This window comes from Papaver somniferum, chromosome 6 (assembly GCF_003573695.1).
Source record: "Papaver somniferum cultivar HN1 chromosome 6, ASM357369v1, whole genome shotgun sequence".
Lineage (NCBI taxonomy): Eukaryota > Viridiplantae > Streptophyta > Magnoliopsida > Ranunculales > Papaveraceae > Papaver > Papaver somniferum.
In genome coordinates this window covers 125,981,414-125,999,483 of record NC_039363.1, presented here as the reverse complement: position 1 = coordinate 125,999,483, position 18,070 = coordinate 125,981,414, and the positions used below count along the sequence as shown (strand labels likewise).

The following is an 18,070-nucleotide window of genomic DNA, read 5'->3' as shown; positions in this document are numbered from 1 at the left end:
TCGTAATTGTTAGAACACTACTCGATCAAACTCGCAAGCGTTGCTATCTCAATTTTGTCTTTCAAGTTTAGTTGCCAAAACTATAAGTCTTGATTTCTAGTCTACTTATATGCAAGTCTCGGATTAGGATAGAAAGTGTAGTTGAGCATTAGACTTCACAGCGTTCATCGACTGAAGACGAAGAACTACTAAGAAGAGCTTGTGGAAATTCATCAACAAAAGGTATATGGAGACTTGAACTCATCTATCACTCAAAATTCTATCTACTCTATCTCCTATTTGAGACAAAAGTCGTATAGCTATATAGACTTCGATTATACACATTTGATATTTCGAGCTGAGTTTAACTCGCTTCCATATTTCTCGAAATATGTGTTGGTAAGATTTCGCTTTAACCAAGTTCATCTTATATTCTTGACGAAAGCCAAAATATGATCATGTGAAAATCGCCTTGTAACATCTTATATGATTTGTGTGAGACAGTAATTTGATGTAGACTTGGAATGTTTCGTATTGATCATTCGATCACTTGAAAATTGATTTAAAGCTAATAGTTTGTGTGATACAACTATTTTCGTCTTCTAAGAATGTTTCAATGATTGAAATGGGAGTTTAGAACAAATAACCATGATTGGATATAGCACAATATGCGTACTTGTATGCTAACCGTTGTAAGTTATTCCAAGTCCGGGAACCATAGTATGCATACTCGTGTTGGTACTGGTTGGTTAATGAAAGTCTGGGAACTTAGTATGCATACCGGTATGCGTACTGGCGTGAGTTTCAAGTCCCGGAAATTCATCTGAGTTTGGAAGGTATACGTACCCGTTCGCATACTGGCGAACCCAAACTAAGTCCGGATACTTAGGTATGCCTACCCGTTTGCATACTTGAGTAGTTTATGTTCTAAAATCGGTTTGTTCATGAACTAATACATTTATATATTAAGGAATGCAATCTTTTGCAAACCGTGGCTATAATGTTCATGAATTGATTCGAGTGAATCAAAATCGATTTTGCTTCAATTGTATTTTCTATGAGAATATAAACAATTGAAAAACTCTATAACTAGTTTTATTTGAGTCATTTGAACTACTTACGGTTAAGATGAATATGGCTGATATGAAAGTGTTCATATGGCTAACTTCGGTTTACTATTGTTGATCCAACAAGGTGTACACGTTTAGGTACAATTACTCATATCTAAATGAAGTCACTTTTCATTTGTGTGTAACAATCTAAGTTCGATCTAATGGTTGAAAGATATTAGATTGAGTCTAATCATGTTTTCATCTAACGGTGATTATTGAATGCTTTGTTACCAAGGTAACATTGATTGCAAACCCTGATTTGACGACTATATAAAGGAGAATTCTAGCAACTGGGAAACCTAATCCCCACACCTCTTGTGTGATACTAGTTGCGACTAGAGCCGATTCTCCTTTAACCTTAGGTTTTTCCAAAACCAAGTAGGCTAATGACTTGAATACTTCATTGGGATTGTAAAGCCAGACCCAACTATTTTCTCTGTAGTTGCGCGTTCTGATCTTGTTGTTTTCTACCGTGATTGTGTGCTATCTTCTCTCAGATTTTCTCGAGATTTAATCTCCGACATGCAAGATAAAAAATATTCACAAACATCTTCGTCTCATCGTTTGTGATTCCACAATATCTTGTTTCGCTACCATACGATTAAGATTATTGTGAGGTGATTGATATTACTAGGCTGTTCTTCGGGAATATAAGTCTGGTGTATCAATTGGTTCATGTTCACCTTGATTTATCAAAAGACGGAAAAAAAACTCATAGGTATATCTGTGGGAGACAGATTTATCTATTCAATAGACTTTTCCGTGTGAGACAGATTGGTTTATCAAGTCTTCGACTTTGGGTCATAGTAACTCTTAGTTTTGGGTGAGATCATCTAAGGGAATCAAGTGCATATAATTCGGCGTGGTTTTAGAGGCGTAAGGAACGCGACTATATCTTGATTAGTATGAGATTGGTTAGGGATCAACTACATTCCACTCTGAAGTTAACTTGGAGTAAGCTAGTATCTGTAGCGGCTTAATCCGGGGTTTTTCTGCATTTGCAGTTTCCTCATTAACAAAATGTCTGGTGTCCGTGTTATTTCTTTTCCGCATTATATTTGTTTATATAATTGAAATATCACAGGTTGTGTATAAGTTTAATCAATTGTGAATCCAACCTTTGGTTGTTGATTAAATTGATTGACACTTGGATATTGGTTTTTGATACCGTCCAAGTTATTTCTTATATTCAATCGGGCTCGCAAATTCCTATTTGTTTGATTGAATTGAGAAATAGAGATATAACTCTTGGATATACTTTTCTTAAGATTGAGTCGACTATCTAGTTGATTCTCTTGAAAGTATATTGGAGTTAGTCCATACAGATTACTAAGCGAAATATTGGGTGTGGTTGTTAGACCCCCGCTTTTTCAAAAACGTTTCTTATAAGCATCAAATTTGCAACCCAAATTTGTGGATGCTATGACTAGGGGTCCTCAAAATGTATACAACAGACTGAGGTTCATATATGCCAATCATATAAACTTTGTCGATATTCATTTATAAAGGGGGATATTTACCCACAATAACTTCAGTAGATACTCCGAACACTATCAACAACCAGTTAATAATTTGTTAATAATGATCTCAAATCATTTTTTAGAGTATGAGGATATTGTAATCCATTGATGCTAAATTTTAACATGCATATATTTATCAATGCAACAGATATGGTTCTCGTAGGGAGATATTAACTCATAGCTCTTATTATATATTGGCATGTACCTCATATTAGAAGTTTTTTGTCAATGCTTGTAAGCGTATTTTCAGACGAAATAGTGCTTTAATTACATGGTATATGCCTTGCAAGGACTTTACTTGCGTTGAATCTCGAAAGAGCACTCTTGTTCAATTAATAAATAGAGTAATATCCAACACCTGAGGCACTTATTGGCGTGATAATTTAGACGAGACACAAATTGAGTTAATCAACATCGTTAGTGATTCTCTCTCTGATCTTCGGATGAAATGTCTCATCAGCAGAAATTCCATTTCCGATTTACTTTACCTATCAAGGTAGCAACTGGGTGCCGAAAAAAAATAATAACAAGCAACCGATCATGTATTCTCTCTCGTTTACTGTCTAGATGGAATAAAGAATTTCCATTTCCATGTAAAATCCACATTAATTTTCGAAATAAATTCTGTGAACATATATAGAAACCATCTCAATATCAGTCCCAGTCTCGCCAAGACGACTGATAAAGATTAACAATATAAACAACACTTCAGGTACACGTACTGTATCTTTAAAGTCACAACGGTGTGGAGCTATACCAATCATTATACTACCCTCGTCTCGTATTCCTCTGATGCGTGTCGTAACCACAACAAATTAATTAATATTTTTCTCACTAATTAACAAGTAATATAGTGATAGTAAGGATCTTTCCCACGAGGAGCAAGAGGTTTTAGTTGTCTTATAATGTCACAAAAAAGGGGGGTTTTAGATTTTATAAAGTAAAAGAATAAACAAAGCAATTAAAAAGATAAAGTTGAAATCAATAAGAGAGATTAGATCAGGGTATCCTTCTTCGTTGCAAAAAAATGATTCAAGTTATGTTCTTTTCCACTTTTTATTAGTCACAGATTATCACCAACCGTAGGTAAAGCAGCTAGCTAAGTGCTAAACCCCTAAATCCCTAGTATCACCGGATACAGAAGTTATCGACTACCGGATTCTATTCACCAAACCACCTAGTAGTAGCTCACTCAAGATGTAATTTAGCTAAACACATTAAGATTTATGAATTTATTAGGTTGATATTAGTAGTTAGACTCTTAGCTCAAGGTCTACTTGCTAACGTTGTTTCCACACACAATTGCTCCACGGAATCCCTCCGCAAGGTCTCGTGTTTGCTACTTGTGTAAAGAGTCAAGAAACGATTACTTATACTCTAACTTTCACTAGCTTTAGATTGATTAACGAATCAATTTAGTATGCATCCTAAACGACCTATCAATCAACCATGAATGTATAAACATTCCTATTAGTAAAAACAAACGATAATCATGTAAAAACTTCAAAGTAGATTTAAAACAAAACTCAAAACATGTCAAGAATTAGGAATTCATCCTTAATCAATAAAGTTAGCTACTCATGCTAAGGAGTTCACACAAAGAATAAAGAAAAGAGAAGTGTTATGTGTGTAAAAGGTTTGTAGAGAGGTTGTGTAGAGAACTTCTCTATTTATAGGCTTCAATTTCCTAGCAATCCTCTTAGGAATAGAATCCTCATTCCATAATAACACAACTTTCCTAATTTGAGCCTAATTCCAATTTTAAGTCCAGTTCTTCAAATCTTCCATCTTCTCTTTCCATATCCAAGCCCAATTCTTCATTTAATTCAAGTCTAAGTTTTCACACCCATGAGAAGAATCCACACAAAAAGCTATAATTTTGGGTCGCCGATATAGTTTTTAGGATCACCGGAATCCGGACTGAAATGGCACCGGAATAGTGCTGCCGGACGCCAGAATCTTCTTCTCAGTCACGGAATATTCCGTCACGGTGACGTTTAAGTTAACAGTCAAGCTAACGGTCATCGTCAGTCAATCGAGGCAAAGGAAGGTATGTCAGCCGAGTCAGTTATCGAGTCAGCTTCTAACTCGGCTAACTGGTCTGAGACAAGTGAGCTGGATCGGTCACTGAGTTGACTCATCGGAGGGAAAATTTAGACAGAGTTTCCTCTGTTTCACAGCATTTCCAGGCCATACTCCGACCTATTTTTCTTCAGTCTTCCCCTGCTCAAATCCTAGCACATACACCTAACAATTCAAACACATTCAGTGCTGCTTTAATTTTCTCTACTCAGCCCACAACTTCACAGGTTTAACAACACTCTTGCCATCTGCTCAGCTGCAATGCCCAGACCTGTATCCCAATCAATCCATAACATCAACCTTCTCTATTCATCTCCAATTGCAGCTGCATCACTTGCACAATCAATCTCCTCCTTTCACAACTCATTCCGCATTGTTCTTCACTGAGTTTTAGTCTTGAAACTCCACAAAATCCGTCATTCACAGTACCCACAGAGATTTCATCTTCCTGAACAAACCTGCATCCTAGACATACATCTAATTCTCAAGCATCGGTCCCTGTAAAACAGCAGCATCTTCAATTTCAAATCTACTGAAACTGCAGCCATTTCCTTCTTCCACTCACACCCATGAATATCAACATAATCCTTCTCTGAACCAACAGCAGCAACAATCAACATCTCAAACATCAACCTCTATATCTTCATCTGAATCTCACCACCAACAAAAATCCGTCTCCGATTTATCCAAATACCCATTTAATTCATGGCAGATACCCACTGTTCTTCCCTGAGTTCACCACCACAACCAATTCTCTTTGTTCTCTGATAGAAACGGCTTCAAATCTCAGTTCACTAATCAATTCATCACCAACCCTTAAATCGACACCATTCCATCTGCTCGAATCATTCTTCATCACAAGAACTCTCAACCTTCAATTCATCAGCAGCAATTCAATCTCAATCGAGACCAAAATCTAACAGTAATTTTCGAGCCACAAAACCCATATGATTCATAGAAACGGAAAACCCTAACTGCAATTTCGAATTTAAACTGAACCCAGCTCCAATTTCATGTTCGTTAAACAGATTCTTCCATCTTCAATTTCTGTAAATCTCAGATCCCCTTTTTCTCATCTCGGTGACATGATTTCTTCTTCTTCTTCCTGAGATCAACAACAACATCACCATCATCTTCTCATCATCTCTGTTTGTCTCTCGAATTCTGAGTTCCTCTTAATTTCTCAGTTTCAGCATCCATAGCTGCTTGCGCAGCTTTTCTCTTTTCTCAGTTTCAGGTGAAAATAATGATGATTGAGAGAGAACTCAATTTTAGGTTATACAAATTGGGTCCGGACTTGGGCACTAATATGGGCCGGCCAATAACATCTCAAGCTAGCTTTAGGTACCTTGAGTGTCTAACCGGGTGCTTTAAACACTTAAGTGGGTTGCCCCTTAACATTGAATGGACTCCAGATAGTGTTCGCCTATGAAATGACAATATTTCCGATTTCGCACAAATTGGGTGATTTCTTCTCCTTTTACTCCGTGCGACTCCAAAATACCTAATAACTCAAAAACATGCGTAAAATACATAATTTATAAGAAAAATAGCAGAGAAAGCATAAACAATAGATAATAAATAAGATGTATTCTGCACCCTATCATCCTCCTCTTCCAGTGTTATGGTGTTCATCAGGTTCTTAAATCTGAAAGCTATTGTAGTTTTCATATTTAAATATGTATACCATAATTGTATTTTCCTCACTAGCCGTGTCTATTAGTGTATCAAATATAGACTTATTTGCATAGGTACTACTGCAAATTTAATTCATCAAATTTGTAATGTTTGGTAATAGATTAAGGTGCTGAAAGGTCTTCATATTGACTCTAAATATCATTTAAATAAATATAACACCGTTATCGCTTGATGTTGTATATATATAAAGCGCAGTTAAATTATGCTAGTCCCGTTGTTGTTGTCGCCACATATACAAAAGTGTATATTTACACACTAGCTCCCGGAAGCTCGTTTATACATATAGGAGACGCTATTATGCCTACCGCAAAGCTTGCGGAAGCATATAAGGGCGTAAGAAAACTTGCAGTTCCTTATTGTTTTCTGTAGCATTTTATACTGCGTAAATATCTTCTCCAAAATCAAGTCGAACTATATACCAAAAAATCCACGTTAAAACAACCAAAAAAAGAAAATATTTTCTTAGCCATCCAAAAAGGATGCGGAAAAACCTTCCATTCTTCGATTAATGATAGAAATAGCAAACCTATAATACTCAAATATTTGGCTAAATTCGAAAAATTAAATAATACCACGAATACAAGTTATTGCTAATGTGTATCTATCTATTTGGATATTTCTTTGTAAACTGGAACAATTATTTATGTCCTCAATAGCACATAAAAAGTACGGTGACGAGATGTCTAATTTTTTTCTTTAAAAAGTCCTAATCAGATAGGAAACCAAGTTAGACATAACAAAAAATTATATACAAATAACTATTTAGAAATAATTAAGTCAAGTAGATCTATTTGAAAAGAAGAGGGTACCTAAATGCACCACAATCTTTTATTTATCAACCTATAAGTCTTCTACCGAATGGGATCGTCTATGGATTGAGTTGAGACAATACAAAAAATTTGGTTCACACTTCGTGTGATCGTCTATGGATACGAGATCGAGACAATAAAATAACAAGATCACTTGTGTGATTGACCATGGATACAAGATCGAGACGATAAGACAAAAAAGTGTGTACTTAACTTACGTGTGTATTTTACTTAATTATAGTAACAATTATATGCGGAAAAAAAAGTAAAAGACACAGCAAGATTTTGTTAACGAGGAAACCGCAAATGCAGAAAAACCCTGGGACTTAGTCCAATTTTGAATACTCTCAGAATTAAGCCGATATACAAAATCTAATACCAACTTCGTATAGTTGAGTTCAAGCAGACTACCCCTAACTACTAAGTTTCATCAGTAACCTTGCGCCTTCGACTTCTAGAGTCACGCACGTGAATAACAAGTCCTTTGGATCGTATTCCAAACTGGAAAGGAAGAATCTGTTTGGTAACCACTCTAATCAATCTTGCTAGAAGATATTAATGAATCGTTGAAAAAGGCTCTTCCGCTTAATCTAATAAACTCCTTTGTCTGGTTAGATCAATCTAAATGTCGATTACCGAAATAATCAATTTCTAGATTCGTATTCAATCAATGTAGATCTCAAAGAGAAACTATACAGAGATGTCGATCTCACATAACTAATCAATCAAGTTTATCAAAGATAAACGGATTCTAGTTGGATCCCAGTTGATCAAGGTTTGTACACTAAATCCACAAGATAACTAATAAGAATTCTTCTTCGTCTTCAAATCTTATATTTCCTTCAAAAACCTGCACAACAACACTTGAATCCTCTTGTGGTCAATCACGTACAGGTTGGAGTTTGTTAACAATGGATTATCACAAGATGTCTTTAGATCCGAAGATAGTTCTAAAGATCCAGCTGCTGATGGTGGTTTTCAGTTCAGGTTCAAAATTGTGAAACCGTTTATTTAATGTGTTAGAGCATTACTCGGTCGAACTCGCATGCGTTTCTATCTCAAGCATGTTTGTCAATGTTAGTGATCAAAACTATAAGTCTTGATTTCTAGCCTATTTATAGATGTGTCGGACTAGGATATAGATAATGTAGTTGAGCTTAGATCTCTCGATGTTCATCTCTGGAAGACGAAGAACTACTAAGGGGAGCTTGTGGAACTTCTTCGACAAAAGGTATGTGGATACTTGAACTCATCTGTCACTTGGAAAGTCTATTTCTACTATCTCCTATATTGAGACATAAGTCATGTTACGATATAGTTTTATCTATACACATCTGAGATTTCGAGATGAGTATATTTTGCTTACATATTTCTCGAAAATGTGTTGGTAAGCTTTCGCTTCGACCAAGTTCATCTTATATCATGAGAAAATTTCCGAGTAACATCTTACATGGTTTGTGTGATACAATCATTTGATGTAGGCTCGATAATGATTATTTCAATATCTTGAAAATTGCTTCGATGCTAATAGTGTGTGAAAACGGCTATTGTCATTATAAAAGAACGTTTAAATGATTAAAATAAAGAGTTGATGATGTAACCATCTTTGGATATAAGCATATATAGTGGGTTCGCACATTAGTGTATAAATCCATAAACCAGAAGCCAAGAGTATGCATATGTGTGTATACGAAATTGGTGAAGGAGACAAGATAATTATGCGTACCCGTATGCATACTGGCGGAAGTTTTCGAACCGAAAATGTCTGCTGAGTTTAGGAATTACAAACTCCTAAACTAGTCACATTTCAAAAAATTCCGTTGAGTTTGGAAACTTTATAAACTCAAAATACGGTTGCTTAAGTACGCATACCCGTACGCATACTTAAGCTGGTTACTTTGTTAAATCGGTCAGTTCATGGACTTAAAACATTTAAATCATAAGGAATGCAATCTTTGCAAACCGTGGATATAATGTCCATGATTGATTCAAGTGAGTCAAACCGATTTGGTTTCAATTGTGTTTTCTAAAAAATTGAACAAATCTTTAACTAGTTTCATTTGAGTCATTTGAACTAGTTATGGTTAAGACGAATAAGGTTGATATGAGAGTAATCATATGGCTAACCTCGGTTAACTATTTGTGAACCAACTTGGTGTGCACGTTTAGGTACGGTTAGATAAACCTAAATGAGGGTACATTTCATTTGTGTGTAACAAGCTAAGTTCGATCTAACAGTTGAAAGATATTAGCTTGGTTGAATCAGGTTTTTCATCTAATGGTGATTATTGAATGCTTTGTTACCAAGGTAACTTGGATTGCAAACCCTGATTTGAAAACTATAAAAAGGTGAACTCTAGCAACTTGGAAAACTAATCCCCACACTTCTTGTGTGTTACTAGTTGCATAACTAGAGTCGATTCTTCTTTAACCTTAGGTTTCTTCTCGAGACCCTGTAGGTTAACAACTTGAACACTTCATTGGGATTGTGAAGACAGACCCAACTATTATCTTTGTAGTTGCATGATCTGATCTTGTTGTTTCTATCGTGTTGAGTGCAATTGAAATAATTAGCTCGAGATTTTATATCTACGATAGGAAAGATAGAAAAGTAATCACAAACAGACTTCGTCTCATCGTTTGTGATTCCACAATAACTTGTTTCGCTAGTCGATTAAGTTTATTGTGAGGTGATTGATAATAATAGGCTGTTCTTCGGGAATATAAGTCCGGTTTATCAATTGGTTCATGTTAACCTTGATTTATCAAAAGACGGAACAAAAACTCTTGGGTACTTCTGTGGGAGACAGATTTATTCAATCCTATAGATTTTTCTGCGTGAGACATATTTGTCTATCAAGTCTTCGACTTTGGGTCGTATAAACTCTTAGTTGTGGGTGAGATCATCTAAGGAATCAAGTGCGTAATATCCTGCTGGGATCAGAGACATAAGGAGCACAACTGTACCTTGAATCAGTGTGAGATTGATTAGGGTTCAACTACAGTCCAGTCCGAAGTTAATTGGTAGTAGGCTAGTGTCTGTAGCGGATTAATACAATGTGGAGTTCAATCTGGACTAGGTCCCAAGGTTTTTATGCATTTGCGGTTTCCTCGTTAACAAAATTCAAGTGTCTGTGTTATTTCTTTTCTGCATTATATTTTGTTATATAATTGAAATATCACTGGTTGTGCGTTAAGATCAATCAATTAGAATATACAACCTTGGGTTGTTGATTTACATTGATTGACACTTGAACATTGGTCTTTGGTACCGTTCAAGTTACTCCTATTATTCAATCGGGCTCGCAGATTTCTATTTGCTGATTGCGGATTGAATTAAGAGTTAGAGATATTAAACTCTTTGATATACTTTATTCTAGATTGAGTCTGACTGTCTAGTTGATTCTCTAGAAATTGTATTGGAGTAAGTCCTCTCATATTGCCAAACGAATTGTTGGGTATGGTTGTTAGACCCCCGCATTTTCAGTTGGTATCAGAGCAGGCAAACACTATAAACCTAATAAGTTTGTGTTTGTTTGATCCTTAAAAATTGCCCTATAGGAAATTTCTTTGGAAAACTTTCTCTTGGCATCTGTAACTGATGCATGTCGTAAGTGCAATAAAATTAATAATCTTATTTCCAGACAATTAACTGGTAATATAATGGAAGTAAGGATCGTTCCCACGAAGAGCAATGAGTTTTAGTTGTCAAAGTGTCACAAAGGGGGGTTTTGTTTTTAGATTGTGAACAAAGTAAATAATCAAAGAAAAAAAAAGTTGTATTGTAATCAATGGAGAGAGATATGATCGAGGAATCCTTCTTCGTTAATAAACCGTCAATAAATTATTATAGTTTCCTACTCGTCGTTAATCATATATTATCACCAACCGTGGAATAACAGCTAGATCAGTGTTATCCTTTAAATTCCTTATATCACTGGATACATAAGTTCTCGCCTACCAGATTCTATTCAATGAACCACCAAGTAGTATATCACTCAAGGTGTAATCCAATCGAATGCTTTATCTTTAGTGAATTTATAGATTGATCCTACTAGTTAGACTCTTAGATCAAGGTATGTTGTTTATACACACAATCGCTCCACATAATCTCTCTGCAAGGTTTTGTGTTCTCTATTTGTGTACAAGTTATTCGACGATTACCTATCTCCTAACTCAATACTAGCAACAGACTGAATCAACAAATCAATTTAGTTTACCACCTAAACAATCTATCAATCAATCATCAATTTTCATAACAGTATAGGCAGACGATAATCATATGAAGAACTTCAAAGTAGATTAATATAATAACTCAAATCTTGTTTACAACTTAGAATTCATCCTCAATCAATAGGTGTTTATCTACTCATGGATGTAGAAACATCCATGATATATATATATATGAGAAAAGTAAAGAGATAACGTTACGATTGATAATCGCTCCGTATGATGTTTCTTCTCTCCAAACCCTAACAATTTCGTGACTTCTTGATGATGTGATTCTATTTCACATAACCTAATACCTTTTTATAGGTTTACATTGCTTGGCCTTCACATATTTAGTTTTGTCAAGAACCCGACCCGAAATAGCGAATCCAAATGTGCCCTTAGGTCTTCCAAGGAGTGAATACACGTTTCCTATTTGCTAAGTGCGCGAACCCAGTCCGCGAACTTCAAAATCCATCAGAAATTTTCGGAATTATGTATGCGAACCTAGTTCGCGTACTTCACTGTCTTTGGTATTCAATAAGAGATTGTTTTGGCCACAACTTCTTCATCCGAACTCGGAATGACCTCATTCTTTTTGAATTATTTTTATATTTAAATTCTATTAAAGATTATGACTATAAATCATTAATTTGAATGAGTTAAGATCGGTCTTTGGCCCTTCTCTTGATTATGTGTGTTTTGCTCCTTTTCGTCGCACTTCTTCCACTTCTCTTGGGCTTGGGAACTTGGATGCTTGGAATACTTCTCTTCATAGATATTTTCAGCACTTTGTAGCTCCTTTTTGGATGATTCACCTAATTGAGACAAATAAGAGAAAACCAAAGTAATAATACGAAAATATGCAAGAATAATAGCTAAAACAAGTATGGAATGGACACTAAAATCATAGGAATTATGCACTTATCAAATTCCCCCACACTTAGATTTTGCTAGTCCTCGAGAAAACTAAATAAAACTAATCCTAAATACAACAACTCTATCTCGTGACTATACAATTACTCTTAGCATGAATAATAGGCCTTTAAACCCCTAGGTGTCCCTAGTGGACGAGTTATAATCTTGTGAGGGCTTACAAGAGGTATACCCACAAAACCTACTCCAATTTATCGCCTTGGAAGAACCACTAAGGATAGACACAGAGTAAAAATCCAAATAATTAGCTTGCATATGTTCTTTAGATGCAAACATCCCACATACATTCCAATCATCACACATAAGAAATTGCTTACGTATGTCATTCAACCTGATTGCAAAACTTTACTAAGATAGTCATTGTACTTGCAACGTTTGTCAGAACACTCGCATACTGAAATCACAAGGATAGATAAGATAATGGAAATAGAAAAGTGAAGTGTGCAAATGTTGACTTAAGTGAAAGATGTTACCCACAATACTTGTGTGAATGTCGTCAAAGGATATTTTTTTATAGCGCAATAGTTGAGAGAAGTACCCATTTAACTTGACCACACGATTAGATACTCTAAGCGCATGTTTCTTTTCAGCAAGTATGTGATAGTTGCCTTGGATCCTGCACTCCATGCTTTCTTAGGCGACGGAGACAGGGACAATGTTTCACACATACTGCTATCTAAGCGTCAAGAACCTCATAAATAGTCTTTTTGACTTGCTATATAATGATGATATGGTTTTTATTTTTATCGACTATATGATTAGATATTCTAAGAGCATGTTCCTTTTCAGCAAATACGTGATAGTTTCCTTGGATCTTGCGTTCCACACTTGCTTAGGCGACGGAGACAGGGACAACGTTTCACACGTATTGCCATCCAAGTGTCGATAAATGAAGAGGAGTCTTATATATGTTTTTTTTTTTTTTTCCGTCTCACTTTTTATGAGTGTAATACAATTGTATTATGGAGATTTTATAAACTCAACTAATGATTACCTTGCTACAACATCCACGGCAGTATCAGGATCCCACCAAATCACTTTAGAGAAATATATAGCTGCAAAAATAAAAAGAAAGTGATTCAGTAATGATTAATTGCGAGGATGAATCTTTCAAACGACTACCATATCTTAGTTTCACATTCAATATTGAACATATATATTTGAAAATTTTAGAACAATAAAGTGGAACTCAATCTATAGCCGTAAGAACTGTTTCAACCTGAAAAGGTTTAGAGTGTCATTCTAAATAGCTCATAAGTAACTCCAAAATATGAATTCATCAAGAATGCAAGAAATCAAAGAGTGTTATTTATTTATGTGTATATGCAAATAATATGATACTAAATGCTCCCCCACACTTAACCTCAACATTGTCCTTAATGTTCAAAACCAAAAATTCTGATTTATGACATAACAACCCTGAAAACATCGAAAACTTTACTAATAGGTAGGGAACTAAGAAAAACATCCTAAACGAAAGTTGTTTTCCTACGTCTTTTCTATAAGGTTTCAAAATGGCACAGTGTTTCAATAAATGGTCTGACTTTTATGGCCACCGGACTGACTGTCATGCAATCTGAAAAAGTTATAGAAAAATTCCGAAACTCAAATGTCCAGGCCTATCGCTCCAAATTAAGATTTTCTTTTTTTAAAAGAAAGGTGAACCTGTCCTCTTTAAAAGTTTAGGTGAACCACTCAAATCGGACTCCGTATGAAGTCTCAAGAGCTATTTTCGTAACAAGTGCGCAGTGACGAGAATTCGTCAAAACTTTCATTATAGATATAGGACTTGTAAAATCTAAGATGTGAATGCAAGATATGACACACAAAACTAAAAAAACTAAAAACAAAAGGGATAGTATCCCGTTTAAGAAAACTAAGAAGTTGTGCCTTGTGCAAATCTGTTTACTAGACAGGTTGTGCACCCTACCTTGAGTGTGAAATACTGGAAGATTTGGGCCAAGCAATGTTGTGCTAGTGAAGACAATATTATTAAATAGACATGTAGGAGCATGCCTACTATGTGCCTCTTATGCTGGAAAAGTTGCGAAACTCTTAACCACATCACTTGGCATTGCAGAGTTGCTAGGAGGATTTGGGCTTGGGTGGCTGGAATTTTCAAGCTGCAACCAAGTGAAGACCTGGTGGACTCGTATAAGGCTGCTAAGGGTCGAAGCAGAATGATAAAGGACATGTGGTTAGTTTCAAATCTTGCAATTGTCACAGAGTTATGGAAGTTACGCAATAAGTTTTATTTTGATAATATGGCAGTTCAATGGCTTGGTTTTAAAGGGAGAGTTTATCAGGTAATTCGTGATAATTCACTTAGAATTAAGGGCCATATGTATAATACTTTAGAGGAGTTATGCATTTTGAATTATTTCAAGGTGCGGCATAGATCATGCAAAATGTCTACCCTAATTGAGATTAGTTGGACTCCTCCTAATTAAGATGAAATTATGATCTGTTGTGATGGTGCATCTTTCGGAAACCCAGGCCAAGCTGGTTCAGGTGTTGTTTTCCGTGATGCAAGTTCGGAGGTGCTTGGTGTTCTTTGTGTTGGCCTTGGTTGGCAAACCAATTTCTATGCGGAAGTATGTGCGATTATTTATGGTGCGATTGTGGCTAAGAGATGTAATATGCGGAGTATTTGCATTCGTTATGATTCGAAGAGTTCCAGAAAAGCTTTTCAAAAGGGTGAGCTGCCTTGGCAGCTGGTACAGAAATGGAAAATTGCGAAGTCTTACTACAACAATGTTCGTTATATTCATAGCTATAGGGAGGTTAATTTCTCAGCTGATGCCTCGGCCAAGCAAGCTTGTTTGCTGGTTGAGGATATTTTTGAGTTTTATGAGGGTAGGCTAGGTTTTATTCCATCTGTGGAATGGCCTGGAAGGGTTTATTATCGCTTCAAATAGGTTTTCCAGTGAGTGGCCTCACGGCTAGTCATTAGGAAGGCCTAGTCCCTGTACAATTTTTCGCTTTTTTAATTTTATTTGACCGAGTAAAAAAATTAATGTCATCAGCCCGACTTGGCATTTCGTCAATTACTCCTCCAGAGGGAGATAATCATGAAATTCTTGCACATCCATATCCACATAAGCAATGCTTTCATAATATGGCTTCAATCTATGTCCGTTCACCTTTAAATTTGTTCAATCTCTAAGACTAGAAATTTCAACTGTGCCATGAGAATAAACATTAGTAACAACATACAATCCAATCCATCTATACCTTAGCTTACCAGGAAAAGTTTAAGACGAGAATAAAATAAAAAAACTTTTTGCCCCACAACAAAATTCTTTCGAGAAATCATCTTGTCATGGAAAAGTTTCATCTTTTCCTTGTAAATACGAGAACTCTCGTAAGCATCATTACGTATCTCCTCTAGCTCATTGAGTTGTAACTTCCTTTTTTTCCCTGCATTGTCATAATCCATGTTGCAAATATTTATCGCCCAATAAGCCTTCTGTTCAATTTCAACCGGAAGATGACAAGCTTTGCCATAAACCAACAGATATGGAGACATACCAATCAGTGTTTTGTACGTCGTTCTATATGCCCAAAGTGCATCATTAAGCGTATAAATCCAATCTTTCCGTGTAGTTTTCACGGTTTTCTCAAGAATGGATTTAATCTCACGGTTCGAGATCTCGGCTAGCCCACTAGTTTGTGGGTGATACGGTGTACCAACCTTGTGTGTTATGTTATACTTCTTGAGTAAAGCATGGAAGGATTTCTGAAAATGTGAGCCTCCGTCACTGATAACCACTCTTGCTGTACCATGTCTAGAAAAAATATATTCCTTCACAAACTCACAAACAACTTGAGAATCATTAGTAGGGGTGGCTTTAGCTTCCACCCATTTAGAAACATAATCCACAGCAAGAAGTATATAAAATTTTCCATTAGAATTGACAAAAGGACCCATAAAATCAATTCCCCACACATCATATACTTCAACAGCAAGAATTGGTGTGAGTGACACTCGATTTCGAGCACCTGGATTGCCCGTTCTTTGATATCTATCACAACATTTGCAAAAAATATATGCATCCTCGAATAGGGTAGGCCAATAAAAGCCACTTTCAAGTACTTTGAAAGCGGTACGTTTAGAACCAAAGTGACCACCACATGCATAAGTATGACAAAAATTAAGAATAGATTGAAAGTCAGAATTAGGTACGCACCTGCGGATGATTTGATCAGAACCGTATTTCCACAGGTATGGCTCATCCCACACATACTGCTTGGATATTTTCTTAAGCTTAGGTTTTTGAAAATTAGAAATTGTACTAGGTACTTGTCTTGTCACCAAGTAGTTCACTATATCCGCTTACCAAGGTGTTGAATCTTCAGTTGAGAAAAGTTGTTCGTCTGGAAAACGATCTTGTAAGGGAAGTTCTTCTTCGGAAACAACAAGTCTACTAAGGTGATCAGCAACAGTATTTTTAATACCTCTTTTAGCCTTTATTTCATAATCAAATTCTTGCAATAGTAGAATCCACCGTATAAGTCTTGGCCTAGCTTCTTTCTTCTTTAGTAGGTACCTAAGGGCTGCATGATCAGAATATACAACCACTTTTGAACCCACCAAATAGGATCTAAATTTTTCTAGTGAAAACACTATAGCTAAAAATTCTTTCTCGGTAGTAGAATAATTGATTTGTGCATCATTTAGGGTCCTAGATTCATAATAAATCACATGAGACATCTTGTCTACTCTTTGACCCAAAACGGCTCCAACTGCATAGTCACTCGCATCACACATTAATTCAAATGGTATACTCCAATCCGGTGACTTGATAATTGGCGCAGTTGTCAACAACTCTTTCAATTTATCAAAGGCATCCTTGCACTCCTTTTTGAAGTCAAAAATAACCTCTAATAATTTGCACATCGGCATTGAGATTTTGGAGAAATCTTTGATAAACTGCCTGTAAAAACCTGCATGACCAAGAAAAGAACGAATCTCCCTCACTGAAGTGGGATATTATAAGTTTCTTATCAAATATATCTTTTCTTTGTCAACTTCAAGCCCTCGAGAGGACACAATGTGACCGAGCACTATACCATGATTTACCATAAAGTGGCATTTCTCCCAATTTAAAACAAGATTAGTGTCTATGCATCTTTTAAGCACAAGTTCAAGATTTTGTAAACAAATATCAAATGAATCACCATAAACACTAAAATCATCCATAAATACCTCAATTATGCGCTCCACATAGTCAGAAATATACTGACCATACATCTCTGAAAAAGTGGCAGGCGCATTGCAAAGACCAAATGACATCCTTCTATAGGCAAACGTACCAAAAGGACAAGTGAAAGTAGTCTTCTCTTGATCCTCCTATGCAATAAAAATCTGATTGTACCCCGAATACCCGTACAAAAAGCAATAATGTGAGTGTCCCTCTAACCTGTCTAACATCTGATCAATGAAAGGCAAAGGAAAATGATCCTTTCGGGTTGCGGCATTAAGCTTTCTGTAGTCTATGCATACTCTCCATCCTGTTTTAACTATTGTAGGAAAAAGTTCATCATCTTGATTTCTAACAACAGTGACACCTGCTTTCTTAGGTACCACCTGTACCGTGCTAACCCATTTGCTGTCAGAAATTGGGTAAATCACCCCCACACTTAGTAATTTGAGGATCTTTTTCTTCACGACCTCCATCATTGGGGGGTTACGCCTACGCTGAGCATCACGTACAAGCTTAAA

General features: G+C 36.0%; 1 protein-coding gene across 1 annotated transcript; it reads left to right on the top strand.

The window, feature by feature from the left end:
- Positions 1–14,804: 14,804 nt before the first annotated feature.
- On the top strand, positions 14,805–15,263 carry LOC113291461. The gene has a single exon (XM_026540993.1). It carries the CDS (start codon positions 14,805–14,807, stop codon positions 15,261–15,263), a length of 459 nt encoding a protein of 152 aa, XP_026396778.1.
- Positions 15,264–18,070: the final 2,807 nt, after the last annotated feature.

Excerpts from the sequence above, each read along its gene's own strand:
- LOC113291461 (XM_026540993.1), top strand. The coding sequence starts at position 14,805 with ATGATCTGTTGTGATGGTGCATCTTTCGGAAACCCAGGCCAAGCTGGT.